This window comes from Chlamydomonas reinhardtii, chromosome 14, assembly GCF_000002595.2.
Source record: "Chlamydomonas reinhardtii strain CC-503 cw92 mt+ chromosome 14, whole genome shotgun sequence".
Classification (NCBI taxonomy): domain Eukaryota; kingdom Viridiplantae; phylum Chlorophyta; class Chlorophyceae; order Chlamydomonadales; family Chlamydomonadaceae; genus Chlamydomonas; species Chlamydomonas reinhardtii.
This window is the reverse complement of record NC_057017.1, coordinates 2,625,824-2,652,756: the sequence shown is the minus strand read 5'-3', so window position 1 is coordinate 2,652,756 and position 26,933 is coordinate 2,625,824. Positions and strand designations below refer to the sequence as shown.

Sequence of the window (26,933 nt, the reverse complement as noted above, 5' to 3'; positions counted from 1 at the left end):
TCTTAATTAAGCATGAATGTAACCCCCACACACACTCTGTTACACACACGCACAGGAGGCCAAGACGGTGCTGTCGAGGCTGGTGCAAGCGGTGGACTTCACCCTGGCTCCTGGACAGGCCGCGCCGCTGGACACCGTGGCGGGGCTGACACTGGCGCCGAGGAACGGCGTGTGGGTGCGACTGAGCCCGCGCGGCGGCGGCGGCAGCGGCGGAGGAGGCGGCAGGGGGCAGGAGGTGGCGACAGCGGCTGCGAAGGGCGCGGCTGTGAGGAGTGCGGCGGCTTGAGCGGGGTTGTGAGGGAGGGCTTGCTGGGGTTAACTTTGAACCAATCCCGTAAGGAAACAGTCGCGCTGCAAGGAGAAACTGCAGCCGCATATGCGAGCTGTGGCTTGCTGGGGGAGGCGGCGGGAGGTGGTGAGGACATTTTGTTGGGGATGAGGCAGTGGGGGTTTAGGAGGAGCTGGCGTTTGGGCTCCAGGCAGGGATACGGGGCCATGGGGTTAGAGGAGTGAGGGAGGTGCGGTCCACAGGCTGGGCTTGCCCCAGCCCTAAAGGCTTGGGCCCCCCTGGCATGAGGCGGGCGGCATTGACGTGCTTGAAAGAACGCAACACGCACAAGCGAACATGACGTTGTAGAGGGGTGTGAGGCGTGTGTGCGCTACTTGCTGGCTGCCGCGACCGCATGTACATAAGGGTTTACGGTAAGTGGTAGTAAGGGTTTAAACCCTAAGCAACCCTACTGGCAGGGCTTCCTGTCTATTAGGGTTCAGGAGCGGCGGCGAGGACGGCGCAAGAGCGAGAGTAGGTCATGGTGTAGTGGTGTGATGAGCGCAAGAATGGGTGCTTTATTGTAAGGGAGCACGGTACATGCTGGTGATGGAAGGGACGGCGATACGACCCTGAAGTAAAACGGTTCACGTGACCGTGTGCATGGCGCGCGGCTACGGCAGAGGGGTGGCGCGTGAAGGATGTGGTTTGGTGGCGAGGTTGGGGGGTGAAGCGCGGTCAGCCGCCGTGGCATTGACTTTCACAATTCCGCCAATGGCTGCGGCCTACAGGTGTGTAGACTACCTTTTAATAACGAGTTGTACCAGAGTATTGCATAAGGGACGCAAAGTAACCCAGCTCGCTCTAACATGAGTTCCGCGCCGCTTCTTTCACGCTCGGCGCTCTGTGCGCCCAGCTGCAGCGGGCGAGCCTACAGCACTTGTCGGCCTAATGCATTACGACCAATCTTGCCAAAAGCTGCTGGGAGGCGCTCGGCGGCATTGGTGGTGCAAGCCATGTATAATTTCACCGACTCCAAAGAAGAGCGCGTGCCCGGCCAACGTCGCAACCGGGGCTTTCAAAAGAAGCAAGGTAGGACCAAACCTGAAAAGACCGGAGGCATGTTCTGCGGCGTCGGTTGAGCCTCGGGTGGGGTTTTCCCGCAGCCAGGCCTTGCTCCCGCAGCGCTTCGCTTCCCTCCGGACCTGCCCACCTACCCAACCCGCCCAAACCGCTCAACCCGCCCAACCCGCCCCCTCATCCGCCCCCTCATTCGCCCCCACAGAGCGCAACCTCATGTCCATTGTGGTGGGTCTCGCCAACATGAGCGCCAAGCAGCTGGGCGCCGTGAGCCACCTGCTGCCGCCCGGCACCGTGGAGGCCATCGGCATCGCCGCCAAGCTGCCGCGGAGCAACCAGGTGCGGTGCACCCGCGGCCCGGGGGGCCGGGGGGCCGGGGTCCTGGGGTCCAGGGAGCCAGGGGCCAGGGGCCGGGGGCAGGGAGCGGGACTGGGGCTTGGGATGTATGAAGTGCTGGGCTTGTGATGGGAATGTGATGGCGCTTGCTGTACGGTGGTTATTGTGCGGACCCGACCACACACACCTGGCACTCCCACACACGCCTCCTATCAACCCTCGCCCCCCTACCCCGTGACACAATCCCTGCTGCACAATCCCTGCCGCACAATCCCTTTCGCACAACCACCAACGCCGAACCCCAATCCCCCAACACTGGGCCTCCACACACTTACTGGGCCTCCACACACACTCCCACTGGGCCTCCACACACACTCCCACTGGGCCTCCACACACACACCCCCACTGGTCCTCCACACACACTCCCACTGGGCCTCCCCACACACCCCCACTGGGCCTCCACACACCCAGGGCCGCAAGCGCCAGGAGCAGCAAGTGGCCAAGATGATGCGGGGCCAGGTCGGCGAGGGAGCACTGGCCAAACTGGAGGTGAGCGGGGGGGGGGTCTGGAGGGGGGGGTTACATTCATGCGGGGGGGCGGGTCCCGGGAGTGGGGGGGGGGGGGTTACATTCATGCGGGGGGGGGCGGGTCCCGGGGGGGCTGTACATACCAGCCCAAACTAAACCCGGGCCGCCGTGGCGGGGCACGGGTGGCCCTGGTGGTGGTGGTGGTGGTGGGGGGAGAGGGCGGAGGCGGAAAGGACTTGTAGATACCAGCGCAAATGAAACCGACCCAATGCAATGGAGCAAGGAGGAGAGCGTAGCCTATAGGGGGTTCTAGGGGAGGGGAAAAGGCGGAAGTGGAGGGGTTTGTCAATACCAGACCAAACTTAACCAAACAAAGCCAAACTAGCGGAGCACGGGCAGATACGACATTTGCAAGCGGGGGAGGGAGGAGGGAGGAGGGAGGAGGGAGGAGGGAGGAGGGAGGAGGGAGGAGGGAGGAGGGAGGAGGGAGGAGGGAGGCGGGAGGCGGGAGGCGGCAGGTGGAAGAAAGGGCGGGAGATGGCGGGTGGTGTGTGAGAGCGCGAGGCGGGAGGCGAGATGGTGGGGCTAGTCCAGGGCGGCGACAAGCTGGAGGGCGGGGGGCGAGAGGGTGGTGGCGCACGATTTCGGGAACCGAGAGTGCAGTGGGCAGAGGGTGCTGGGGCACGACTTCGGGAGGCGGGGCTGGTGAATGCGATAGGCCCACACATGCCCCCGGAAGCCGGAAAGACCGCAAGGCGATTGAGGTGGATGGGACGGTTGCAGCCTGTCTACCCATCCTCCCTCTCCACTCATCACTCCTCTCTGACCACCAATCTCCTCAACTGCAGGCGGCGGTGGCTCTGGCCGAGGACAACGCCGGCGTGTGGGACGACGGTGACGTAAGCGGCCGCGTGCTGGCGTGGCGGGAGGGGCTGCTGGCGGGAGACGAGGTGAGGGGGGAGTGCAGGGGAGAGAGGGGGGAAGGGAGAAGAGGCAGAAGCGCGGGGCCTGTGGGAGGAGCACGGAAGGGAGGGGCCTAGGAGGGCAGCGCTGGAGGCGAGGGGCAGGCGGAGACAGGGAGGGGCGGGCGGGGAAATGGGAGGGGAAGAGAGGGCCGTGGTGCTAGGCAGGGGCCAGGGGCCCAGAGGTTAACGCCGTTGGTTAACGCCGTTAATAGCTGCATCCAGGGGACTGGAACCGGGCGGGGCCTTTCATGGGCCTGCGAATGTCAAATCTCGTCGTTGGACGCGCGAAGCCACTCCTCGCTCCTGCTGATTTGGACCAGCCGCCTGAAACGCCGCGCTCGGGCGGCTAAAAAGTTAAAAGCTACTGCATGCCGGAGACACGGCGCGAGGTATTCGTTTCCTCCGCACCGGCACACACGGTCACACATGGACCACGACCCGGTCACACAAGGACCATGACAAGGTCACACATAGACGCCGCACCCACACCCACACCCACACTCGCAGGCGGTGGCGGCTGAGGTGTACGGCTACCCACGTGCCTGGGCGCCCGACCACCAGCAGCTGAGGGCGGCGGTGCGGCAGTGCCAGCTGGTACGTGGGGTTGTGCGTGTTTGTGCGTATGTGGGGGAGGGAGTGTATATCTGAAATGGAGACCCAGGGGGCTGTTGGGACCCCAGGGAAGGCAGGAGCACGGCCCTGGCCCACGGCATGGGCTCATGAGGAGAACGCAAGATGTGGCACCACTGGAGGCAACGTAACGACTCGAGGGCTGAACCAAGCGGAGCAACAGGGTGGAGGGCTGGGCGCGCATTGACATGCAAGTGCGGTGCCGGCATGCGTTTGCGCTTTTTGCTTTGCCCATTCCATTCGCACCCGCTCCCCCGCGCCCTCCCTCCCTGGGCAGGCCATGGAGGAGGAGGCAAAGGCCGCCATTGCATCTGCGCCCGACGCCTCGCCCGGCAGTAGCAATGACGCGGATGACGAGGAGGAGGATCTGACGGCGGTGCTGGCGGCGGCGGCGGCGCGCAGCAGGCGCGGCAGCGGCAGTAGCACCGGCGCCGCCGCGCCGCCCAAGAGCCGAGCGCTGCTGAAGAGCCTGACCAAGATGCTGAAGCCGTTGGCGATGCGGGTGGTGGCGGAGGCGGATGCCAAGGGCGCGTCGGGGGCTGACTCAGACGAGGCGGGCGAGGAGGAGGTGGCTTGAACTTGAAGATCGGAGACTTGTGAGGAGGACGGGCACGGACGAGGCTTGGGGAGACGAGAGCAGGCAGGTTGGGCAGAGTACAAAGAGGCTTGGGTGGAGCCAAAGGCGGCGTATGAGCCTGTGAGCTTTGACGATACTGGCGGGGGGCGGTGATGCGAGGCAAGCAGGATATTGGGCGGGAGATGACTGATGCGCGTGCCTGTGACCAAGACGATGGACAAGGATGTGCATGCTCCTTACCGTGATATATTTTGTAGCCTGAAACCAGTACATTTCTTCCATTTCCAGGGATGTCGGTGAAGAAGGTCAGCACTGCTTCCCACGCAACCTGTTTTCCGCGACCCTGGCACTGACGCCAGGCGCTATTGTACCCGCAGCTATACAAGGATTGCATGGTATTAGCAAAATGCTTCGGGCGGCGAGTAAGTTTCAGCGGCTAGTCGTAAAGCATCTCGCATCGAGTTGCGGCATTCCTTGACACCCTGCTACGTCCAATGCATGTGCGCAGCAAGGGAACGAGGCAGTACTGATGGGGCAAGTGCGACAACAATTTAAGGCGAACAAGCAGGAACGCGACGAGGACAAGGTGACTTGGCGCAGGGGGCGGTCAGAGGCGGGACAGGGCTTTGCACGTGGGCTCCGCAGGACAGGTAGCCCTTCCCTGGGGCTCCAGGTTAGGCCAGGATGCTTGGCTCCGGCCGCCGCAGATCAAATGCCTCGGCAGCTCAACTTCCGCAGTTTCGCTGTGACCTAGATTCATCAAGGCTGACCGCTGAGCTTCTGTATGTCGTCTCCACGCCATGCCATCCAAGGCCTCTCCCTGAAGTCCTGGTGCTGGCCCTGCATGTTATGCCTGTTGCTGCTGCCGCGCAGATCAAGGGGCAGGTGGAGGAGTGAGTGGGGGGCCCCGGGAGCCATCGCATGAGGGCGGCGGCAAAGGCGTAACCATGCTCGCACACTCCTGCAGCAAAGCGGATAGCCCTCTCGCCCCGCGTTGGCACTCACCCAACCCATGTCACCCACGCAACTGCATTCGCACGCACTGACACCCCCCGCCCCCTGCCACCTGCCACCGGTCTCAAAAGCACCGCCACCCACCCGCACGTCCCCAAGCTATTGCCACCCACTCATGCACTCACCCTCATGGCCCCATCATGGGCTGACCCATGTGTGCATGTACCACCACAGGGCCCTAAACGCGCTGCGATCGGCGGCCTGGACATTCGGCAAGCACGGCAGCTCGCTACCCATCTTCCCTGTGCCGCACCAGCGCGGCGTCAGCAGAGACAACGCGACAAATTGATTGGTGGCTATAATGTTTAAGCAGCTATAGGTGTGATGGTATAGCAGGGTTAACGCGGTGCTGTGGTGCGGCGCTGAGCTGGAGCCGCGTGGCTGCTTGCGTGTGTGTGTGTGTGTGTGTGTGTGTGTGTGTGTGTGTGTGTGTGTGTGTGTGTGTGTGTGTGTGTGTGTGTGTGTGTGTGTGTGTATGCGCACGCGCCGGGTGGCTGCTTGTGTATGCGCCCGCGCTGTCGCAACTGAAGGCAGCGGCAGCAGCAGCGGCGTCAGGCTTGATGCCAAGGAGGCAGGTGGAGGTGGGTGGGGGCTGATGAGCTGCTCTGCCGGCGCACGCGCAAAAGATGCAGCTGGATAGGTGGCGGCGGGGCACTGCATGACCCGAAGTATGTCCCATCGCTGCCGGGGTCGCCGCCACCGCTGCTGAGTGGCACATGCACACTGCGCTTGAGGCGCCACTAGGGTGTCGCGTTAATGCATGACAAACAATACTGACACCATGGGATAGTACGTGTATGGAGCGTTTCGTGATCGGTATGTGTGTGCGCATGTCTGGCTTACGCTCGGGGCGGGGCTAGCTCCTACAGCGGGTGTGTGCTGTCCAGGGGATGCCCGGCGGCGAGAGAGATCTGTGCGTCACTCGGTAGAGAATTGTTTGATACATTCCAGCATTCCGTGGCCTACAGGTATGCGCTGACATGCACTTACCGTACTGCGCGTTGATTTTTTAAATTAAATAATTCTGGGGGCGTGTTTCTGAAAAAGTAAAATAAATTAAAAATTCTTGGGGCCTCAAGTCTTAAAAAGTAAAAATAATTCTCCCTGCGGGGCCCCTGAAGATCTGTGGGAATCTGTGGGGTCTCAAGCCGAAAACAGCTTCAGCGTAGATGGTACGGCTACGAATGGCTGACTACCGCACGCGGTGATGCTGCGAATGTGTTTTGCCCGTGTCTGTGTGCTTCGGAAGGCTTCGGGCGGCACGGCGCTTAAAAATTAAAAATTATTCTGGCGCGGCTGCGCCGCGCTCCTTAAAAATTAAAAACCCAAACAAATAATTCCGGCGCCCTTAAAACTTCAACGAGTATAAACCCTAAGCGCAGTACGGTATCGGCTAGACCTTGCGCAGCGCGCTGGGTTGTGTGGGGTTTGCAGTGAGGCTCAATGAGCCCGGGGAGTTTAGAGATGAACGAGAGATCGGATGTGGGCTGTTCTCATGCCATGCATTACTGATGTCTAGAAAGGCGCTCTTAGCTTCGTCTCTGGGGTCTGGGTACGTGTTCTGTCGGTGCTGGAGTTTCCGGTGGCTTTGCGGGTGTGTCCCTGTTCGGGTGGGTGGGTGGGCTGTGGCCATCGCTACCGGTATGCTCCCGAGGTATGTCCTTGCTCACATTGATTTGGACTGGTTGGAGACAATGGTGTTTCTTGAGATATTTGTAGCGCACTGGTGCAGCGGCGCGTAGGTGGGTGTGAGGATGGCGAATTGGCCTTGGGCAGTGTGCGATGTGTTTAGAGCTGTTAACATGCATGTCTCTTGTGCACAGGTCAATGTTTGTAGTGGTATTGGCCGCAATGCCGCATACGTGTGTATTGAAACGGCGGGTCGAGCATAAACGGAGCGTCAGGGTCGCGTGTGCCGGTGTGCGGCGTGCCGTGCCGGTGATGGGGTTGGATGGCGGAGCCCTGCGGTCGCGACTCCGCAAGACTTTCTGGCTCATCATATGCAGCATAGTTAGGAAAGATGGATAAAATATTCAAGGAGGTGTCGGTGAAGAAGGTCAGCGCTGAAATGCGTCGCATCAGCTCAGCGATGTTCGCGGACTGATACGATGCGCTATGCTACCTGCAGCTATACAAGGACTGTATGTTCTTAGCGAAATACTTCGGGCGGCGAGTGAGTTCCGCGTGCAAGGCATCTCGCATCAGCCGCGACCTAACTCTATCAACGATGCCGTGCGCAGCAAGGAAACGAGGCAGTCCTGATGGGGCAAGTGCGGCAACAGTTTAAGGCGAACATGCACGAGCTTGACGACGACAAGGTAACTTGGCGTGGGGCGTTCGGTTTTGGGAGGTGGGCCTGCGCCGGCGTAGGCACGCCGGTGCCGACCCCTAACCACGTCACCGTTGACGCTCCAACCTTGCAAGCCAAGATCTTAGTCCCTCCTTCTGGCACGTCTTGCCACCGTTTCTGCCCTGCAGATTAGGGAGCAGAAGGAGGCGTGAGTCAAGCGTGGGGCAACTCGGGGCGTAGGCTCAGGACAGGGGCGCGAAACGCTGCGCACGCGTGGTGCTCCCCGGAGGCGCATTGCACAAAGACAGCTGATCAGGGCCTCTGATCAATCCACACATCTTATGGATATCAGGCATACGCTGACACGACGCGCGTATGCCTTGATAAATATGCCCCGGGCCACCTGCGCACCTCTGTCTGTCCGGCGCAGGGCCATCCGCGCGCTGCACAACATGCACCTACTAGAAGCCGACCGCTACGTGCGGGTGAGAGCGAGCCAGGATGATGGATGCGTGGGGAGAATAAGATGGCTGCTGGGGTTCCAGGTTGTGAAGGGACGGACAGCCTGGCTGCTGGGGTTGCAGATGGAGGGGCGGCGCGGTGCGGCGCTGGCGCTGGCGCTGGCGCTGGCACCGAAATCACGTGTGCAGATATGCACGGGCGCGTGGTATGACGCACCGCATGCACTGCGTTCGTGTTGCACTCTCCCTTGTGACCGTTAACATTTTTGAGGCAGGGCGGGTGGCATCCGGGCTGCGGAGGGCTCCGGCAGCAACACGGTGTTTGGTAGGGCAGGCAGCACGCCGGCACGAGCCGCTTGAGGGGGAAGTGGAATGGTTCAACCGCCGCAATCGGTATGTCGTGCGAACAATGCGATTGTGTCGCGCCCAACGTGTCTCACGCCCGTACAGGACAAGAAGACGTGAGCGATGTGATGGATGGCAGGGGCTGCGCCGACCCGAGGAGAAGGAGGGGGACGTGCGCACCCATCCCCGACCTCTCCAGCACCTTGCCTGCGATGGCGTGCACCGGCTGGGTGACAGACGCCTGCTGGGTGACAGACACCTGCTGTCGCTTCGGTGGCGAGATCCGGGCTGTGCTCCGGTGCTGGTGAAAGCCGGGGGTGGCGCTATTGCTGCGGTGCGGCCCCAAGCCTCAGCCCAAGCCTGGTCTCATAAGGCTGCGATGCAGAGGGTGGGCAGAGGCATAGGGAGGGTGGGAGCACGGGGCTGCTAGGAAGCTACCACGAGAACGGCGGGGGTGTGGCGTGCAAGCCCGGGTACCGTAATGCTGTAGCGCTGAGGCTGCTGACGAAGCATGGAGGAAGGGCGTCGCCGTGCGGTTGCTTCAGAGTTAGAGGTTCGCTGATGTTGCTACGGATGTGGGCATGAGGTTGCCGCATGGAGGCAAAGCACGTGCGACTGTGTGAGAACGCAAATGCCGCGCTGGGACGGGGGATGGGGGCGGGCCTACCGAGCTGAACGAACGAGACTAACTGCCGTGTTAGTTCATGGTGGCGGCATCTCCGCTGCCCCTGGTGGTAGGATTGTAGCCTTGTAGGAGCATCACTGAGGGCTGAGGCCTGACGGAGGGGCATGACGTACCGTATAACCGTAACCACTTCCCCCTGGCGCTGGTGCCGACGTGCCGTAGGGCAGGGAATCCAGGGGTTATCGAGAATGCCCGCAAGACAAACAATGCGATGCCAAGAAAGCCCGCGAGCACAACGTTTGAGAGGCCTGGAGGCTTGCACAGCAGGACAGGGGTGCCGTGTCGTGGGGCTTTTAGTGATGCCGATTGCAATGGTGTTAATGCCAGTGGTCTGCTGCGGCCCGGCCGCCTGGCTGGCTGCGCACAATATGGCATCTCGGAAGTCGGAACAGGAACACTCGTGGCTTTGCGTTACCGCGGCCCGTGGACATCCTCATTGCCCAGTACCGTGATCACTGTTGCACCCAAGTGCCAAAGTCAAGGCAGCTGCACGCCATTATGGAGTACTGATCACTTCCAGCACCATCTAGCTTCCATGTCAGGCGCATCACCACCTCCACACTTAGCTCCCGATCATACAGCTGCTCTCTACCGCGCGGCTTTGCAGCCAACAAAGCCAAGACATCGGCGCAGCGCTAGCTTACTATTTGGTAGATGCCGCTGTGTCCGTCAACTAGGCCTCTCCTGCCCCCGCTTCCATTCAGCGTCTGATCACCCCTGATCACACACCGCTGCCCTAGCCGTCCAGCTGGCTTGCTCTCTCACAAACTCCTAAACCTAACCACCTTCCATTCCATGAACTCCTTCACTCAAGGCAATGCGGAGAACGCGAAGAAAGGCACACGCAGGACGTAGCGGGGGCGCTGCTGGCTAAAGCTCTACAGCTCTACAGCTTGACAGCTCTACAGCTCTACAGCTCTACAGCTCGTGGCTGCCGGTGCCGGTGCGGTCGGTGGCGGAGCCCAGCCGCGCCTTGTACTCGCGCGCCTTGTCGTCGTAGGCGTCATTCATCACGTAGTGGCCCGCATGGATCCTGACAGGGGCGGGGTGGGTGGGTGGGGTGGAAGAGGGGGTTACACTCGTGTTAAGCGTAGGAATTGGTACACGGGCATCCGTGCGTCTGGAGAATGGGCTGGTTACATTACAAGTTTGAAGTGTCGACGTGCAGTGGGAACAGCGCGGGTGGGCAAGGGAAGCAAGTGCGCGATCACTGCAAGAGGCGAGGGGTGGAGGCAAGGAGTGGCCCATGACGGGATGGTGGTTGCCGGCACCGCACTGCGAAACCGACGCGGCAAGTGGCTGCTCCCATCCGCTAGTTCAACTTGGTTTGGTTTACGGTATAGTTGGGCTGGTCTTTACACCATCCCTTCCCCGCCCCCCCCCCCCCGGCCGCTCACCACTTGGTCATGCTGAACTTCTCCCCGCGGATGACGGGGCAGGCGCCGTGCATGGAGCGCTCCTCCAGCTCGCCCGTGGGCTTCATGCTATGGAACAGCAGCGCTGCGAGGGGATTCCATGCATGATGCATTTAGACGAGATGATGGAGTCACAGGTTGTTGCAGCAGAATAGCAGGGGAGTGGGCGAGAGGGAGGATCACATGCGAGTAACGAGAACTCAGGAGAAGCAGAGAGGGCGGCAGTTGCTGGCACGTGCAGCGAAGCAGCAGCGCGCGCGCAGCAAGACGGAAGGAAGACACGGTACGCGTGGAGAGGCGGAGTCGAGGAGATGCACTGGCTCGTGTTGGTCGGGCGCGCCCGCAGTACGCTGGTACGTGTCCGCCCCGGCCTCCCCCCACCCACCCACCCACCACACACGCGCAGACACCCACACATGCGCACACACCCACACATGCGCACCCCCCCCCACACACACGCACACACACGCACGCACACAAACACACACTCCTGGTAGCTCCTGTGTCGCGCCGTTCCCGGGGCCCCGGCTCACCGTCGCCCTTGTGCGGCTTGACGGCCAGGTTGTACTTGGCGCACTCGGAGAAGCCCACGTTAATGCCGTTGGGGGCGGGGATCTGCAGGAGGGGCGGGGAGAGGGGGGTTGTAGATACCAGCCCAAACTAAACCAAACCCAATGCAATAGAGCGAGGAGGAGAGCGTGGCCGATGCTTGACAACGGAAGCAGGGGTCGTGGACGTGGGGGACGGAGGGTGCATACGGGCGACGGTTAGGGCCTTAGGGGTGAGATTCAGGCGTGGCGAGGGTGGCGGGCAAACGCCCTGGACGCATCTGGGAGGTGCATTCATTTGCGGGTCATAACGTCAGCAAAGTCGGGTTTGGTGGAGTCAGGTTGGGCCCTGATAGCATGTGATGGCTCGGCGTCCTCGGGTGCTGGGACTGTCCCCTCTGTAACATCCGCATTCATAACGTAGGGCACCATCCCAGTCACAGGTACGGCTGTGAACCACCCAACATTACTGCGCCCGCACATACACGTTCGCGCATGCACGCCTGCACGCCCGCACCTTGGGGAACACGGTCTCGCCGCCCTCCTGCGGCGGACCCGCGCCAGTAGTGCCAGGACCAGGACCAGGGCCGAGGGAGCACATGCGGAAAGAGGAAGGAGGGGGGGCGGCATTCGTGAGCGATGGGACCCCAGTGCCCCTGTGAACACTCTGTGCGGCAGCAGCAATGCGCCCCACCCGATGGCCCCCCGGGAGCATCCAGACCGTTGGTGACCTACCTGCATAACCACGATAACACAGCCTACCCGCCCGTTCGCCCCGCCCCTTGCCCCGGCCCAGTCCCCGGCTTTGCAACGCCGGTCGACACAGCCCTGAGAGCCACACGCCAGCTCAGCTCAGGGCCCCGCCCCTGCACCCTCCCACCAGCCAGGTCGCTGTGACAGTACCCTGCGTGTCAAATGCACTGACCCCACCCAACTCACTCGATTTCCGCTGCCCCAGGCCCCCCTGACACCTCTTCCTTGCCCCCGGAACCTCCCTCCCTCCATGCATTGAGTTCGTTTGAGTTTGAGTTTGGGCTTGTATCTCCAACCCCCGTCCCCCTTGCGCACCTCGGTTTCGGTCAGGTACAGCAGCACAGTGGCCCAGCGGTTGCCGCCGTTGGAACTGCCGTCCTTGCTGCAGGCGGGAGTGGGTGGAGGCGTGGGGTTGTAAATACCAGCCCGAACTAAGCCAAATCATGTGGGGGCGGTGTGTGGGGGCGGTGATGGAGGAGCGGGGAATGGAGGGTAGGAAAAAACACGCGACGGGCATGTGGTGGGGTTGGCCCCATATTTTGAAGGGGTTGGTCCCCATATTGCCAGGCCCCTCCATGCTCAACAAGCCCTACACCGCAACAACCCAAGGGTCACTCGGAGGAGCCACTCACTGGAAGAAGTAGTCTGCCGTATGCGGAGGAGAGCGGAGAGCGGCCACGGTAGGGCAGGGGCAGGGGCAGGGTATGCAGCAGGCACACGTAAGACGCCGCCGTATTGGCACGCGGATTCTGCGTTAAACTGAGCACCCCTCAAATGGAAGCACACAGCACAAGAGCAGGCGCCTCGCGGAAGTGCCCTGCGGCCCTTCGTCATGCCGCCATGTCACACTTCTCCCATGAGGTTTCGACGTTCCCTGCCGCACGACACCGGCTCGCCGGCGCCAGATTCCCAGAACCGGGCTATCGACAAGTTTCCCCTCCCTCCGCCACAGCCACCCCCTAGCACCCACTGCCATCGGCGCAGACCGCACTCACCCCACTGTTCGCCAACGCGGCAGCCCACGGGCGGCCAGCAGTGCCGACGGGGAGGAAGAAGCAATGCGGTTAGCGCAGGGGAGGTGAAAGGCAATGCAGCGTCGTGGAGGGGCGGACGGGCCAGCACCGTTGCCGCCACGGCCCAAACCCATACCGTAACCACCGCAACACACTGTACGCCCCAAACCCGTGCACGGCATCCCCACCACCCCCGATCGAGCTGCGCCCTCCGCCGCGTTGACGCCTCACAGCCGTCACCTCATCTTCCCAGCGCCCAGCACACGTCATGCCATGCACGTGCACACATACTGGTGATGTCCGTACGCGCGCACACGCCACCGCACACACAGCACGGCAGACTCACGTGCGAGTCGTACTTCTGGTCCTTGCGGTATCGCAGCACCTGCAGCGACTCGCCACCCCAGATGGGCGTCATGGTCCAGTCAGCCAGCCGCTGCTCCACGGCTGCGCGGGGGGGGGGGGGGGTTGAGAGAGGGGAATGTGGGTCGGGGCGGGTTTGGGAGGGGGAGAGACGGGGTATGTGTGTGGGGGTACATTCATGACTATTCAAGAAGTGAAGGCGTAGCCAGGGTCCAATGCGAAGGCGCCCAACCCAGTACCGCTCGCCCCTTCCCAGCCTCTTCCGTGCCTTCCTCCCTGCCTCGACGCACAGATGCGAAGCACTTGCCCCCTCCCCCGCCCCCGTGCCTCGCCGCGTGCCCCTTTCCCGCGCATCCTGGCGCCGCCCCACACGCTCTCTCACCCCCCTCCACCCTCACCCTCGATGATAGCGTCCTCGCCGCGCTCAAAGAACATCCCGTCGCTGGTGCGGATGTCCGAAACCACCGAGCCGCCGCTACCGGTGTCCACCACGCCGCTACGTTCCAGGCGCTTCTCCGCCTTCATGCGAATGTAGTCGCACTCCTCTGCGCGTTGGTAGCATTTAAGGGTTGCGAGGATGGTAGGTTAGTGGTGGTGTTGTGCTACGTGTTGTGCTGTTGAGTGGGCGAACGAAGCTTGGCGAGCGAGGGACGAGCTGTGAGGTAGGACGGTGACGGGGTGGGGTGGGTTGGTGGGGGTCGGGGGTACTTTGACGCGGGCCAGCGTCAAAGGGTAGTGTTTGTGAGTTCGCGAGCAATCAAAATGACCCCGAGGATGCCCGGACAGTCGCGCCGTGGTGCCTCGAACCCGTGGAACAAGGACCGATCGCTCACCCGGCGTTAGGAAGCCCTTCCAAAGGTAAATCCGTGCATCGGGATCAAGCACCTGCAATTTTCGAGTGTGTATTGGTATATTGCGACACAAAGACCGTTTTCCAACCCGGACCTGCGGCACTTGCCGCAACGGGCAGGAGCGGCGCTCACCACAATCTTTTTCCGAGCGTCCGGGTCACTTGTAGAGACAGGGACCGACCGGGCGTGCGCCAGGCCTAGCACCGCGGCCAGCGCTAGCGCAAGCAAGAGTCGCCGGGCCATTGTTTCGAACGCCCGCTCGCGTAACTAATATGAGAATCAAGTCGTGTACCGCTATTGATGTTTGTATGTATTGGTATTAGAGCGGGTGGAAAGGACGGACTCGCTTGCGGCGAAGAGCAACAGCCCAACCGAGTTTTCGACTCGCACTAAACACGCGAACTATGAATTGATGCCGGCGATGGTGTGCGCCCTACCGATGTGCTATCGACGGCGAAGCGGCCATCGCGATTTCCGACCGGCTGCACGTACCCAGCCCCTACCCCCCTGAGCTTCCCCCTTCCGGCCCGGACAAGTCCATCCTAGCCGCGGGCCCTGGATGGATCACAACTCCAATAAACACGGCGATGCCATAGCGTGCTTAGCAGTGAGGGCTGCACAGCGGAACTCCCCTGGCGGCAGCATGTGAGCCGAACGTGTGAGCCGAACGTCAACATCGAACGGCCTGCAAGAGCACCCGCTGCTTTGCCAAGGCAAACAGAATTGTTGCGACGTTAACGTACATCTGGGTTATTTGCCGACGGGGTGGTGCTGCACATGCTCAAGCAGGGTGCTGCGGGGCGTGCCGCCGTGCGCACCACCCTGGCGCCCGACGACACAGCGGAGTGGTCAAGTAGTGGCAGCTTGCGGAGTAAATTACCTGCTGCCTTGTGCATAGCGTTTGGAGTGTATCTATGATGCAGCGCGGACACCGTCGCGGGCCGAACAGGCGCGATGGGGTTAGCCTTGGGGGTTTGCCCATTTTTCTCACGTTCAGGCCTCCCTATCCTCTACTTGACATGGTTTGACTCCATACTGCGATACAAGTCATCAGGCTGTTTACCTAGCTAGACGTCCAGGCGCGAAGAGTTCGCGCGGGAGTGCAGCGAGCAAAGCTACCGCGCTACAAGCAAATTCATGATATCGCTGACCATTTTGGGCTCAGGCAAATACTCAAGCTAAGGTGTTAGCTTGATGGAGCGTCGGGCGGGGACCTCGGGGCCAAATGGCCATGCTGGCACGAACCTCGCTGTGGGGCGCGCACAGCCTCACGGCGCAGGCATCCGCATCCAAACTCAACGAGGTGGTAGTGAAAATGTCACGAATGGCAGGAAACGGAGCAGGACTGATCCAGCGGCGGAGTCAGGCTCCGAGGTAAGCTCGCTGTGCGTGCTATGTGACGCGCGTAGCACGGGGAGCCCATGTCAAAGCCACTTAGCGACGGGGCTGGCGCAACCTTGCTTTGGGCCAGCCTTCAGTGATGGCGTATGAAGAGAGAGGACGGTTGCTTTTCAGGGTTGGGGCGTGTGGCATGGACGGGCGGCGGGAGGCACACATGACACTCGTGCGTGCACGCACATACCGCTGGGCTCGTTACCACAGGGGAACTCCTGCCTTTCCAGCCTGGCGCGTTCAGCGCGTTCCTTCTCCCGAGCAATAATCCACCCCCTCTAGCCTAACACTGCATACATGCCTATCGCTGCCCACAATGCCAGGACGATGACCGCAGTGGCGGGGCCGAGCACGAGCGCCGGCGCGGGCGGCGTGCTGGACGCGCCGTGGGCGGGAGGACGACGGCAGCGGCTGCGGCCGCCCGGGACAATCTAGAGATCATAGACCTTTTGAGTTCCAGCGATGACGATTGCGAGGCCGAGATCAGGGTGGTCAGGGCCTCGGCGATCAGCAAGGGCGGTGCATCCGCAGCGCCTTCAGGTTCGGCGCTGGACGTAGCTTGCCCCTACGCTGCCTTGCAGCCGCCGCAGCTGCCGCCGCAGCCTCACCAGCCTCACCAGCAGCAGCCACCTGCACCGTCACCGCCGCCGCAGCTGCCACCGCAGCTGCCGCCGCAGCCGTCAGGCAACACTGATGGCGGCAGCGGCTCCTCTTCTGTCAGTCGCACCGAGCCCACTTGCGCCGGCGACACGAGCGCCGGTGGCAGCAACAGCACCGCAGCCGGCGCCGCCGCCATCGGCGGCGGCGGCCTGCTGAACGCGGCAGCCACCAGCAAGGCGCCTCTGGAATGCATTGCCGAGGCCTTGCACATGACCCTTCCTGCCATGGATGCTGACATGAGTACGGCGCAGGAGCTGCTGGTGCAGCAGGCCGCACAGCAGCCGCCGCAGCTGGCCCAGATGCAGGCGACGGCGGTGCAGCTGCGCGCGGAGCTGGCGGCGCGGCTGCAGCGACAGTCCGAGGAGGTGGTGCGGCTCCAGGCTCTGTTGGAGGCGGCGCAGCAGCCGGCGGCGGAGCAGCAGCGGCAGCAGGTGACGGAACAGCCGACGGAGCAGCGGCAGGTGCTGGAGGAGGAGGACGCCGCTGCAGTCAGCAGTCGGCGCTGCCAGCAGGAGCTGCAGCAGGCAGCGGCAGCGGAAGTGGCGGCAGCGGCTGAAGCTGAGCGCCTGGCCCGGAGGGCGGCGGAAAGCCGGGTGGCGGCGGCGGAAAGCCGGGCAGCGGTGGCGGAAACCCGGGCGGCAGCCGCGGAGGGTCGGGCGGCGGAGGCGGAGGAGCAGCTTGCGGCACAACAGGCGGCTGCCATAGACGCGGCACTAGCGGCACAGCGTGGTGTGGAGAGGCTGGAGGCGCAGGTCGAGTCGCTGACAGCCGAGCGCCAGAGCGCGCTGGAGGCAGCAGCCTCCCTGCGTGCCGCCCAGGCCGCCACAAACGCCGCAGCCGAGCAGCAGCGCTCTGAGCTGGCGGCCACGTCCAATGCCCTTCGCGCTCAGGTGGCAGCCCTTCAGGAGAAGCTACGGCAGCAGGAGGAGGCCGCGGGGGCCGCCACGGCGATTGCTGCGGGGGCGGCTGAGGCGGCGGCGCTGGAGCTGCTAGAAATTAGGCGGCAGCGCGAGGCGGCGGACGCCGCCGCGTCGTCGGCCGCCGAGGAAGCGGAGGGGGAGCTGGCGGGGTTCCGGTCGCAGCTGCAGGCCGCACAGGCTGAGCTGCGGATCGTGCGGGACAGCATGGCCGAAACGGAACAGGAGGCGCAAGCCACGCTGCAGGCGATGCAACAGCGCCTGTCGGACGCGCAGGAGGCGCACCAGCAGCACCAGCGCCAGGCGGAGGAGGCCTCTGCCACAGCCACCAGGCAGTACCGGGCGGCCCTGGCGGGACTGAAGGCGGCGCTGGTCGAGGCAGACGCGCTGCGGGCACAGCTGCAGGCCGCGGAGGGCCAGGTCTGTAGGGAGAGCGCACGTGTGGCGGAGCTGAACGGGCTCGTGCGCGGGCTGCAGCAAGGCGTACAAGACGCCGCGGCTCAGCAGCGGCAGCAGCAGGAGGAGGCCGCGGCGGCTGCGAACCGTATACGCCGGGCTGCAAACAACGCGCGCAAGGCGGCGCAGGCGCGTGTGGCGGCTCTGCAGGCGCAGGTGGAGCAGCTGCAACAGGGCAGCCGCGACGCCGCGCATGACATCCAACAGCTTCAACAGCAGTTGCAGCAGGCAGCGGAGCACCAGCATGCCGCGGCCGCCGCGGCTGCAGAGCAGCTGCCTGAGGCGCTCGCCGCGGCGGACGCCGCTCGTGCTGCGGCGGACAAACACCCGCTGGCCGCAGCGCTTGCGCCGGCCGAGGAGCTGGACATGCTTCGCGCGGCCCTGGAGGTTGCGGCGCAGAAGCAGGCTGAAATGGCAAAAGCCAAAGCAGAAGCGGAGATGGCCGTGGGTCTGCGGCGGCGGGCGCACCGCAGTCTCGTAGACCTTACCACAGAGGCGGTGGCGAAGGCCAAGGCAGCGCAGGCGGCCGCGGAGGAGAGGGCTGCGGCGCGGGAGGCGGACGTGGCTCGCCTGCAGCTCGAGCTGGGGCAGGCTGCGGCGGTGCAGGCGCCACCGCAGGTGGCAGCGATACGTGCCAAGGTGCAGCGCATGGAGTCTTTGCTGCGGGAGCGCGACGCACAGCTGCAAGAGCTTAATGCTCACCTGGATGCCGCCGCAGAGGCGGTGAGGAGCGCGAATGAGAGCGCGGAGGCTGCATGGGAGATGCAGGAGACGGCGCGGGCCCAGAACGAGGCAGCGCAGGCGGAGGTGGACCAGCTGCAGGCACAGCTGCGACGGCAGGAGGGCTAGCACCTGCGTGAGCAAGTAAGGGATGGGCCAGCGGCGGGAGGCAGAAAGCAGCATGGGGCTGATGGGGCAGGAGAGCAGGTGGCGAAGGGGGATGACAGGTGAACTGGCAATGCAAGCTTTTTATTGAAGGCGGCGGTACGCAACCCGAAATCGCGTAACGTAGTAACAAAAGGAATGGGGCGAGCGAGTAGTATACTAGCACTCTAGCAGCATGACGTGTGATGACTGATGATTACAGAATCTGTGCGTCAGATGAGACACATACAGATGCAAAGGTCGGCAACAGGGCATAGGACTTGGGGCGGGCCCCTTGGCGGTTCAGATTGGCGTTCGATTCGCACCGGCAAGTAGCATTGGGTTCGGCATGTCAAGGAAGGGAATAGCTAGGCCAGGCGAGGATGAGTGAATGAAGCCAGGAACCCGCAACTCCCCAAGCCAGCAGATTGCAGGCACTCACGAGTTTGGAGTCGTGGAGAGAAATGGTGGTTGACGCTGTGGTCGTGGCTAGCTAGGGGCCAACAGGCGTTTAGCGAAAGCATGGCTTCAGCAGTGTAAGGTGTTTTGGGAGACCCCATGGTGGCCAGATGACCAAGTACATCCCGGGGCTGTTGGCCCTTGCATGTGGGCCCTTGATGGGTGGGTCACGTCTCACGTGCCCCTCGCCACTCGGAGTCTCGGACCCAGGGGTCGTATCTTGTTTTCAGGGCAATGTCTAGGCTCAGACAAAACTGGCCGGGTGGCCGCCGTCTTTTGTCTGGGCACATGGCGGTTTGGGGGCTTCTCCATAGGAATCCGGACAAAACCCGCCCCAAAACCGGGCGAACAATGTCTTGCCTCAGACATAAGTCCCCGGGAGGAATGTCTAGGAAACGGCCAAAATGGCCAATTAATGTCTGGAGACATTAAGATAGGAGCCCTGCTCGGACCTAGCCAGCCGTCGCACATGGACGCATACCGCATGAACATCGCGCGGACATGTAGCCAAGGAGCCTGCCTCTGGCCCCCATCATGTACGGGGCTGGGTTCCCACATCCCAACGGCCCGTATGTAAAGCAAGGCGACTTGGCTGCCATACATATAGGGAGGGATTGACACCAGCAACTTTACCACGGATCCCCCCTGGACTTGATGAAATGGCAAGCTCGGGAGGCTAAGATCGGAGTCCGCCCTTCTGCCAAGTCTGGCGGAGCTTGCATCTTCGAAATGTCAGGGCAGCAGCGGGGTAGTGGGCCAGCGGCGCAGCCTTTTATTGACGAGTGTTGCGGAACTAATGCGTACGTAGACCAGAGCCTAGCTAACAGGGCTTGCAAATTTGGGGAGCGGCAAGAATTTGCCCCCAATGTAGGCCCTTGGGCAAGAAAGATGGGGCATTTCCAGGGGTGCCTTCTCGCCGCGTGGGGCTGCATACGGCCGCTGAGTCTCGCCGAGGGGGGGGGGGGCTTTGGGGGACGGAGCCCCCCCCCCGCCCCACCACCAGCAGGCAGCAGGCACCCTGTGCTGCGCTAGCGGCGCTTGGCGTCCGTGCGATCCTCATACCTCGTAGGTGAGCGTCAGTTGCTATGAATATGTGGTTTTCAGCAATACGTTTCAGCGTTCGTTACATGGCTGGTAAATCGGTATCGGCGCGAAGCCCACGGGCGACTTGCTTGCACTTTGGCGTTTTTCTTGGTTTTCCTTTCAGCTTTCTTCTCTTCTCTTCTCTTTTCTTCTTGCCCTGTCGGGGTTCTGGTCTCTGGGGCCAGGCTGCGTCGGGTCCTCGTGCCCAGCAGTTGGGGGGCAGCGCGTCTGCTTCCGATTGAACTTTGCGCGCGGAGGTCTGCTGGATGTGCGTCTTGTTGCGCTGCTACTTTTACTGCAAGCTAGGTTTTATGAAGCATGCGCTGCCCCAGGGCGGAGATTAACCTGCTGGTAGATGCGTTTTCATCTCGCCCCGTGCCCTTCTCGTCGCAGAGTCCCACACTAGACCCACACACCCGCAATAGCATTTGAAGTATAAACAAAGAGTATACTAGAGACTCTACAGCGGCTAACGGCGCACGAACACAATTGACGCGTAGATTTTTGACCCCTTTGTGACGTGTGGAGGGCGGTGCGTCGCTGTATAGGATACAGATAAACATAGACCTACCACTATCGTAGAAGGCGAGACCCAGAGTGTTGCTAGGAGTGCTCCGGCGCTGTTGTTGGAAATGGCGGACGCCGAAGGGCTTCTGCTGCTGAGGGCCGGCGGAGCCGCTGCCGACGGCCACGGCAGGGTGCAGCACAGTACTGCTGACATCAATGACAACGGCAAGCGGCAGCGTGAGGACCCGTCAGACGAGTATGAGAAAGTGAGGCAGCTCCAGGTGAGCGCGCGGGCCGCAGCGCCTCTCCTAGGCGTGCAGCGCACACGAGACGGGGTGGATGGAGCCTGCTGCCAATGCCACACGGGGGAGGCACCCTAGGTGAAAAAGTGCGGTTTTGGACCCTTGATAACTTTTACCAAACAGCTTGCCACCAGGGGAGGCCTCCCCTGCTTGCCACTACTTGCCCCTCCACCAAAGTCAGGCAATATGGTCCTTGGTGCTCGGAAGCAGGGTATATATGAATTCTGTGAACTCTTGGGGGTGAAATATTATGCGGGCTGGGAGAACAACCCGCGTGTCTGGTTGCACAGGAGGGCACGAGTGGGCCCACACCTGGCTGGCCAAACCGACATGCGCATTTTAGCCGGCCGACTAGCTAAATCTTCTATTTATATATGTGTAACGTAAAGCAACTAGACATGGGCTCAGCATGGACTGTCTGTATCCGCATCGAAAGCATGTTGCCCTGGAGGCCACGAATTTCAGCATCATTTGCTGCCATCGATTATATAAGACCTTCTTATGTCATGAAATTACTTCGTGGACGGACAGGAGGCCTCCTCGCGATCCCGACACTAGGGCAGGGTTAGCCTCCACAGGGCCGCTTTTGATCTAAATCGCCACTTTACAAGCTTTGTGGTTAGTGATTCAGCTATGCACAGGAGCTATAGGGTCCGTTGGCGCAAAGCATTTGACAACTGTGTGTGCACTTGTCAGCAACGTTAATATCAACTGACGTTTAGGATTTATGCGGCATATAAAAGCCAATGCGACTTGTCCGAGCGGCTAACTCGGCCGATTGAGTGAGGGAAACATATTCAGACCCCTCTGCACGGTGCCGCCCAAGTGTGCCCTATGATGCACACCAGACGCTGTGACGAAGCCCGTGAAACGTCGACCTGCTGCATACATTACTTGTCGTATTCCTAGAGCCCGAAGCTAGGACACATACATAGGCAAAGCAAGCGAGGGCTTCCTTGCTTGGGGTGTGGACTCACGCTCAGCGTGCTTGCGCCCTGCACCATGGGGCAAGGCGGGAAGTATGACAGCAACGATCCAGAGTACATGCATAAGCACTGCCGTATGCATGCACTGCTGGCACGTGATGACGTATGTACACAGCAATCTTACTTCGTCGCCGCAATACATGTATACTATCCCACATTTACTCGCTCCCTCACTCATGCATGCTGCCATCCACCCACCATCCAGCCCCCATCGGCGTCGGGCGGCAGCGCCGCAGCGGCGCCATCAGGACAGCACATGATCAACGGCAATGGTGTTGAGGTTATAGTGGTGTCGGATGATGACGAGGACCAGCAGGACGACGCCGCCGCCGCCCAACAAGAGCAGCAGCTGCTGCAGGCGATCGTCAACGGCGGCCCTGGCCCCAGCAGTAGCAACAACCTGCCGCCCGCTGCAGAGGCGGCCATGGCGCGACAGCAGCTAGCTGCCCTGAAGCGGCAGCTAAAGTCCACGCAACATGACCTCATCATGGCGACGCGGGATGCAGCCCGTTGGCGACAGGAGGCGGATTACCAGCTAGCATGCAGTACAATCAGCAATATCAGCAAGGATCACCTAGATAGGCTTCAGGCGCAGCAGGCGGCACAGCAGTGGGGCGGCGAGCATCCCCAGCAGCAAGCAGCTCAGCAGGCGGCGGCTGCACGTGCTGCTGCTCCTATGCCTGCCGCCACAGCAGCAATGGGGCGCCGTCAGCAGCACGAGCTGCAGGCGGCGGCAGCACAAGTGGAGGCAGCGGCTGAAGCTGAGCGGCAGGCCCGGGAGGCGGCGGAGAGCCGGGCAGCGGCGGCGGAGAGCCGGGCGGCGGCGGCGGAGAAGCAGCTCGCGGCGGCTCGCGTGGCCGCGCGGGCGCACTGGCTGCAGTGGCGGGCGGCAAGTCACAGGGCGCAGGCGGCGAGGGTCGGTGCATCCGAGGCATCGAACCGCGCGCTTAAGGCGGAGGTGCGTGTAGCTGCGGCAAAGCAGCGGCTGCTGGTCACGGCTGCTTCTGCAGCCGCCAGCCAGCGCCGTAGAGAGCTGGAGGCAGCGTTGGCGGCGACCGCGACTGCCGTGGCCAAGCAGCGAGCCCGGGAGGCAGCGCTAGCAGCGCAGCAAGTAGCGGCGAGCCAGGAGCAGAGGCTGGCGGAGATGCGCACCGCTGCCGATGCGGCACAGCGCGATGTGGAGAGGCTGGAGGCGCAGGTCGAGTCGCTGACAGCAGCAAAGCGGCAGAGCGCCCTGGAGGCAGCAGCCTCCATACGTGCCCTGCAGGAAGAGCTGCGGCAGCAGGAGGCCGCGGTGGCTTCGGGGCGTGAGCGCCGGGCTGCTGCGGAGGCTGCATCCGGCGCCCTTACGGCGCAGGTGGCGGCCTTGCAGGAAGAGCTGCGGCAGCAGGAGGAGGCCGCGGGGGCCGCCACGGCGATTGCTGCGGGGGCGGCTGAGGCAGCGGCGCTGGAGCTGCTGGAAACCAGGCGGCAGTGCGAAGCAGCGGAAGCCGCCGCGGCATCAGCAGCCGCCGAGGCAGTGGAGCGGGAGCTGGCGGGGTTCCGGTTACAGTTGCGAGCCGCGGCCGAGCAGCACCGCGCCACCACAGAAGCCCTTGCCGGGCAGGTGGCGGCCCTGCAGGAAGAGCTGCGGCAGCAGGAGGAGGCGCTCGGTGCTGCGACGGCGAATGCAGCGGCAGCGGCCGAGGCGGCTGCGCTGGATCTGCTGGCGGCTAGGCAGCAGCTGCAGGACGTCCGGGCTGCAGCTGCCGCCGTAGACGTTCAGGTCCGCAACGAGCGGTCGCGTGTGGCGGAGCTGAACGGCCAGGTGCGTCAGCTGCAGGGGGTGCAGGTGGAGCTGCGGTCTCAGTTGGCGACTGCACAGCAGCGGGTGACTCAGTTGGAGTCGGAGGCGGAAGCGCTGCATGAGGATATTCGCAACGCGGTGCGGCGGGCGCTGCGACAGCTGCAGGCGGCGGCGCTCGAGACGGACGCAGCTGCAGCAGAGCTTGCTCAGCAGGCGCAAGAAGGCGTTGCACAAGTGGAGGCGGAGGCCCAGCGCATGCGCCAGGACGCGCAGCAGGAGCTGCAGCAGCAGTTGCAGGCAGCACAGGCAGAGGTGACGAAGCACAGGCAGACGCAACAAGAGTTGCAGCAACAGTTGCAGACGGCACAGGCAGAGGTGACGAAGCACAGGGAGACACAACAAGAGTTGCAGCAACAGTTGCAGGCGGCACAGACGGAGGTGGCAGAGCTCAGGGGGACGCAACAGGAGTTGCAGCAAAAGCTGGAGACGGCAGAAGGCGCCGTTCTCACTGCAACTACCAACTCCCAAATGGCATATGACCTGGTGCAAACTATGCACGCGGAGGTGCAGGCAGCAGCAGGGCTCCGGGCGGCAGAGCATCAGCTGACGCAGCAGCGTGACGCAGCAGCGCAGGAGGAGGTAGCGGGGCTGCGGGCCGCACAGGAGCAGCTGACCCAACAGCTGCAGTCGGCGCAGCAGCAGCTCACGCAACAGCAAGAGGCGGCGCAGATGGAGGCGGCAGGGCTCCGGGCGGCGCAGCAAGAGCTGCAGGGACATCTGGAGACCGCGGAACGCCTTGCCAGCACTGCAACTGAAAATTGGCGAGTGGTGAAGAACCAGATGAAAGCGGAACAGGCGCGGGCGGCAGAGCTGCAGGCGCGGGCGGCAGAGCTGCAGGCGCAGCTGGCGGGCGTGATTGAGAGGGCGAAAGCTGAAGCTGAGACCGCCAACGTTCAACGGCAGGCACTGGAGGCTGCGTGTGATGAGAGGGTGCGTCGGGAGGCGTCGGCCGCCAACCTCCACCATCGGTTGCTGCAGGCAGCGGTGGAGTCGCTGCGCGGGCAGCTGATGGCAGCGGGACTAGTGCCGGCGCCGGTGCCGCCTGACACTGTGCAGCGTGTGCTGGACGGCGCGGCGGGCGCCACGGCTCCTAACTCTGCTGGTGGCGGTAGTGGTGGGGCCGGGACACAGCAGCACCCAATTTTCGTAACACTGGGTGCACAGCAGCAGTGGGTGATGCAGGGACGGGGTGCGCCGCCACAGCAGCAGCAGCAGCAGCAGCAGCAGGCGGCAGATGGTGGTGCTACAGCCGCAGCCATCAGCGGTTCGGCCATTGGCATACAGGTCATTCGGCTTGGGGGCCGTGCCGCTGCTGGCCCGGTGGTGGGTGGGCAGGGTGGGAGGCAGGAGGGGGGCGAGGCGGCCCCGCAGCAGTATGCAGGGGGGAAACAGTAGGGGATTCGGGGCTGTGGGGGGCAGGGCTATCAGGGCCGTGCCTGAGAGGATGTGCGTACGGGAAGAGGAGGGCGTAGAGGGCGGAGTGTACTATCTAATATGTATGTGTAATCCGGAAGAGGTAGGGGTCGCGCGCGTACTGTGCAACCCTGGTAACGGCCGCCGTGCAAACTAACACCGAGCCCGCCGCAAGTAGCAGTGTCCACTGATGAGCGGGCTAAGCGGGCTTCTTAGTTTGCAAGACTAGACTATAGGAGCAATCAAGTGTCGTGTCTGGTTCATTCAGGGCGCATGCGACGGCACGGACATACATTGCCAGAGCCCATCCAATATGTCAGTTATACATGTGGAGTGGGGCTTTCAGCGAGATAGTTCCACTGCTGATGAATGAGGTGGAACCGTCCAGGCTTGCAGCAGCGTGTTGGGTCACGATGACTCATGCATGAGCGTAAGCGTGCGTGGTTTCCGTGGGTGTGCTGTGTTCCTCTTTCGCAGTGCTTGAACGTGTATGCGGGGGGGTTGGGGGTGTAAGCGATCCTGTCATCCTGGGATGCGTTTTGTGACTGCTTACAATTGGTATCGAGACCGAATAGCGCATAACTGCGATACGGCCTCCGAGGTCGCAAGGTCGATCCGCGCCAAGCGCGCTTATCTCACAGTCACGCACCGAGCTTAAACAACGGCAAGCCCTTGTACGCGTTGAGTGCTTAACCCGCTGACCGCCGCCAGCAAAAATGGGTTCGAGGACGCACCCTTCTAAGGGGGGGGAATGTAAGCGATCCTGTCATCCTGGGATGCGTTTTGTGACTGCTTACAGGGGGTGGAATGGATTCGGGGGTGACTGATTTTAAGGAGGCGGGTTGGGACGGAGCAAGATGGCGCAGGTGGCTAACGTTGTGCAAGGGTTCAGCAGCTCCGAACAACTCCAATTTTGCCTGCGCAGGTGCTCCCATCTGCTGGGTGCGGATGGTGGTTGCTTTGCCTAGTATTACGGTACGGTACCGTATGTGCTCCGGGTTTATTTGTTGGGGTTTCAGGCAGTGGTTTAATCTTGCCGCACTTGTTTGGCTTCCTCAACCTGTTCGATAGCCTCTAAGTTAACGTTCGATGCCTCTGTGTGCCAGTATGCGCGTTGGGGGGAGCGAGAAGTGCTAGCTGCGAGCTTCCCTTCCATACCTCACCGTACATGGTAACCATGGCCGGCGGAGGAAGCAGCGCACACACCCACACACAACTATCGGTTCTGGACACGCACATGCCATGGCAGGATGCCCTGCTATTAGGTACGTACTGGTCTGGTACTTGCTGGGTATGTACTCATGTGGGCGGAACACCCGCCAAGATGAGACACAATAGATGAGAGGCACGGCCGATGGCGCCAAGTTACCGTACTGCGCTTAGGGTTTGAAGTTTTAAGGGCGCCGGAATTATTTGTTTGGGTTTTTAATTTTTAAGGAGCGCGGCGCAGCCACACCAGAATTATTTTCAGTTTTTAAGCGCCGTGCCGCCCGAAGCCTTCCGAAGCACACAGACACGGGCAAAACGCATTCGCAGGCTCACCGCGTGCGCTGGTCAGCCATTCGTAGCCGTACCATCTGCACTGAAGCTGTTTTCGGCTTGAGACCCCCACAGATTCCCACAGATCTTCAGGAGCCCCGCAGGGAGAATTATTTATAATTTTTAGACTTGAGGCCCCCAGAAACTTTAATATTTTTTCCTTTATCAGAATCACGCCCCCAAAATTCTTTAATTTGAAAATCAACGCGCAGTACGGTAAGCCATCACCACGTACGCCCATCTGGGTGCGTGTTCCGCCTGTCTCTACAGAGAGTTATGTCCGGGGTGGGCTAGGTGTGCGATGGGACAGTGGTAAGGCAGGTTGGCAAAGTCCCGTAGGTGCAGCTGATTTCCAGAACCCAACAGATGGCACACAAATTGCAACGG

The 26,933-nt window shown here is 62.2% G+C and overlaps 7 protein-coding genes across 7 annotated transcripts in view; 6 read left to right on the top strand and 1 right to left on the bottom strand.

The window, feature by feature from the left end:
• The window catches only part of CHLRE_14g626400v5 (uncharacterized protein), a 7,934-nt gene extending 6,847 nt beyond the window's left edge, over positions 1-1,087 (top strand). The window contains exon 16 of the mRNA XM_043070283.1: positions 56-1,087. Coding sequence (XP_042916956.1) covers positions 56-286 — 231 coding nt within the window. The 3' untranslated portion in view covers positions 287-1,087. The remainder of the gene's footprint in view (positions 1-55) is intronic.
• Positions 1,088-1,121: 34 nt separating this feature from the next.
• On the top strand, positions 1,122-4,651 carry CHLRE_14g626350v5 (uncharacterized protein). Its single transcript, XM_043070282.1, has 6 exons — positions 1,122-1,360; positions 1,554-1,687; positions 2,156-2,233; positions 3,061-3,162; positions 3,685-3,771; positions 4,085-4,651. Exons 1-6 carry the CDS (start codon positions 1,285-1,287, stop codon positions 4,382-4,384), a joined length of 777 nt encoding a protein of 258 aa, XP_042916955.1. The 5' UTR covers positions 1,122-1,284; the 3' UTR covers positions 4,385-4,651.
• A 100-nt stretch (positions 4,652-4,751) lies between these two features.
• CHLRE_14g626300v5 (uncharacterized protein) lies at positions 4,752-7,297 on the top strand. The gene is made up of 4 exons (XM_043070281.1): positions 4,752-4,806; positions 4,893-4,970; positions 5,258-5,277; positions 5,573-7,297. Exons 2-4 carry the CDS (start codon positions 4,914-4,916, stop codon positions 5,685-5,687), a joined length of 192 nt encoding a protein of 63 aa, XP_042916954.1. The 5' UTR covers positions 4,752-4,806; positions 4,893-4,913; the 3' UTR covers positions 5,688-7,297.
• Positions 7,298-7,391: 94 nt separating this feature from the next.
• On the top strand, positions 7,392-9,577 carry CHLRE_14g626250v5 (uncharacterized protein). The gene is made up of 6 exons (XM_001692654.2): positions 7,392-7,454; positions 7,527-7,571; positions 7,639-7,716; positions 7,877-7,896; positions 8,119-8,173; positions 8,600-9,577. The coding sequence occupies exons 1-6, from the start codon at positions 7,419-7,421 to the stop codon at positions 8,612-8,614; spliced, it is 249 nt and encodes an 82-aa protein (XP_001692706.1). The 5' UTR covers positions 7,392-7,418; the 3' UTR covers positions 8,615-9,577.
• Position 9,578: 1 nt separating this feature from the next.
• On the bottom strand, positions 9,579-14,517 carry CHLRE_14g626200v5 (uncharacterized protein). Its single transcript, XM_043070280.1, has 10 exons — positions 14,255-14,517; positions 14,105-14,156; positions 13,670-13,816; positions 13,239-13,355; positions 12,528-12,540; positions 12,211-12,277; positions 11,660-11,686; positions 11,128-11,209; positions 10,577-10,679; positions 9,579-10,212 (listed from the first exon to the last, which is right to left on the bottom strand). Exons 1-10 carry the CDS (start codon positions 14,363-14,365, stop codon positions 10,098-10,100), a joined length of 834 nt encoding a protein of 277 aa, XP_042916953.1. The 5' UTR covers positions 14,366-14,517; the 3' UTR covers positions 9,579-10,097.
• Positions 14,518-15,041: 524 nt separating this feature from the next.
• Positions 15,042-18,963, top strand: CHLRE_14g626150v5 (uncharacterized protein). Its single transcript, XM_043070279.1, has 2 exons — positions 15,042-15,496; positions 15,838-18,963. Exons 1-2 carry the CDS (start codon positions 15,317-15,319, stop codon positions 18,394-18,396), a joined length of 2,739 nt encoding a protein of 912 aa, XP_042916952.1. The 5' UTR covers positions 15,042-15,316; the 3' UTR covers positions 18,397-18,963.
• Positions 18,964-20,011: 1,048 nt separating this feature from the next.
• Positions 20,012-26,677, top strand: CHLRE_14g626100v5 (uncharacterized protein). The gene is made up of 2 exons (XM_043070278.1): positions 20,012-20,741; positions 21,954-26,677. The coding sequence occupies exons 1-2, from the start codon at positions 20,586-20,588 to the stop codon at positions 24,987-24,989; spliced, it is 3,192 nt and encodes a 1,063-aa protein (XP_042916951.1). The 5' UTR covers positions 20,012-20,585; the 3' UTR covers positions 24,990-26,677.
• The last annotated feature ends 256 nt before the right edge of the window (positions 26,678-26,933 follow it).

Coding starts and splice junctions, on each gene's coding strand:
- CHLRE_14g626350v5 (XM_043070282.1), top strand. CDS start 1,285: ATGTATAATTTCACCGACTCCAAAGAAGAGCGCGTGCCCGGCCAACGT. Junction 1,361..1,553: donor GGGCTTTCAAAAGAAGCAAG/GTAGGACCAAAC, acceptor TCGCCCCCACAG/AGCGCAACCTCATGTCCATT. Junction 2,234..3,060: donor GAGCACTGGCCAAACTGGAG/GTGAGCGGGGGG, acceptor CCTCAACTGCAG/GCGGCGGTGGCTCTGGCCGA.
- CHLRE_14g626300v5 (XM_043070281.1), top strand. CDS start 4,914: ATGGGGCAAGTGCGACAACAATTTAAGGCGAACAAGCAGGAACGCGAC. Junction 4,971..5,257: donor AGGAACGCGACGAGGACAAG/GTGACTTGGCGC, acceptor GCTGCCGCGCAG/ATCAAGGGGCAGGTGGAGGA. Junction 5,278..5,572: donor ATCAAGGGGCAGGTGGAGGA/GTGAGTGGGGGG, acceptor GTACCACCACAG/GGCCCTAAACGCGCTGCGAT.
- CHLRE_14g626250v5 (XM_001692654.2), top strand. CDS start 7,419: ATGGATAAAATATTCAAGGAGGTGTCGGTGAAGAAG. Junction 7,717..7,876: donor ACGAGCTTGACGACGACAAG/GTAACTTGGCGT, acceptor TCTGCCCTGCAG/ATTAGGGAGCAGAAGGAGGC. Junction 7,897..8,118: donor ATTAGGGAGCAGAAGGAGGC/GTGAGTCAAGCG, acceptor TGTCCGGCGCAG/GGCCATCCGCGCGCTGCACA.
- CHLRE_14g626200v5 (XM_043070280.1), bottom strand. CDS start 14,365: ATGGCCCGGCGACTCTTGCTTGCGCTAGCGCTGGCCGCGGTGCTAGGC. Junction 14,157..14,254: donor ACGCTCGGAAAAAGATTGTG/GTGAGCGCCGCT, acceptor CGAAAATTGCAG/GTGCTTGATCCCGATGCACG. Junction 10,213..10,576: donor AAGTTCAGCATGACCAAGTG/GTGAGCGGCCGG, acceptor CGCCCCTGTCAG/GATCCATGCGGGCCACTACG.
- CHLRE_14g626150v5 (XM_043070279.1), top strand. CDS start 15,317: ATGGAGCGTCGGGCGGGGACCTCGGGGCCAAATGGCCATGCTGGCACG. Junction 15,497..15,837: donor CGGCGGAGTCAGGCTCCGAG/GTAAGCTCGCTG, acceptor CCACAATGCCAG/GACGATGACCGCAGTGGCGG.
- CHLRE_14g626100v5 (XM_043070278.1), top strand. CDS start 20,586: ATGGCGGACGCCGAAGGGCTTCTGCTGCTGAGGGCCGGCGGAGCCGCT. Junction 20,742..21,953: donor AGAAAGTGAGGCAGCTCCAG/GTGAGCGCGCGG, acceptor CCCACCATCCAG/CCCCCATCGGCGTCGGGCGG.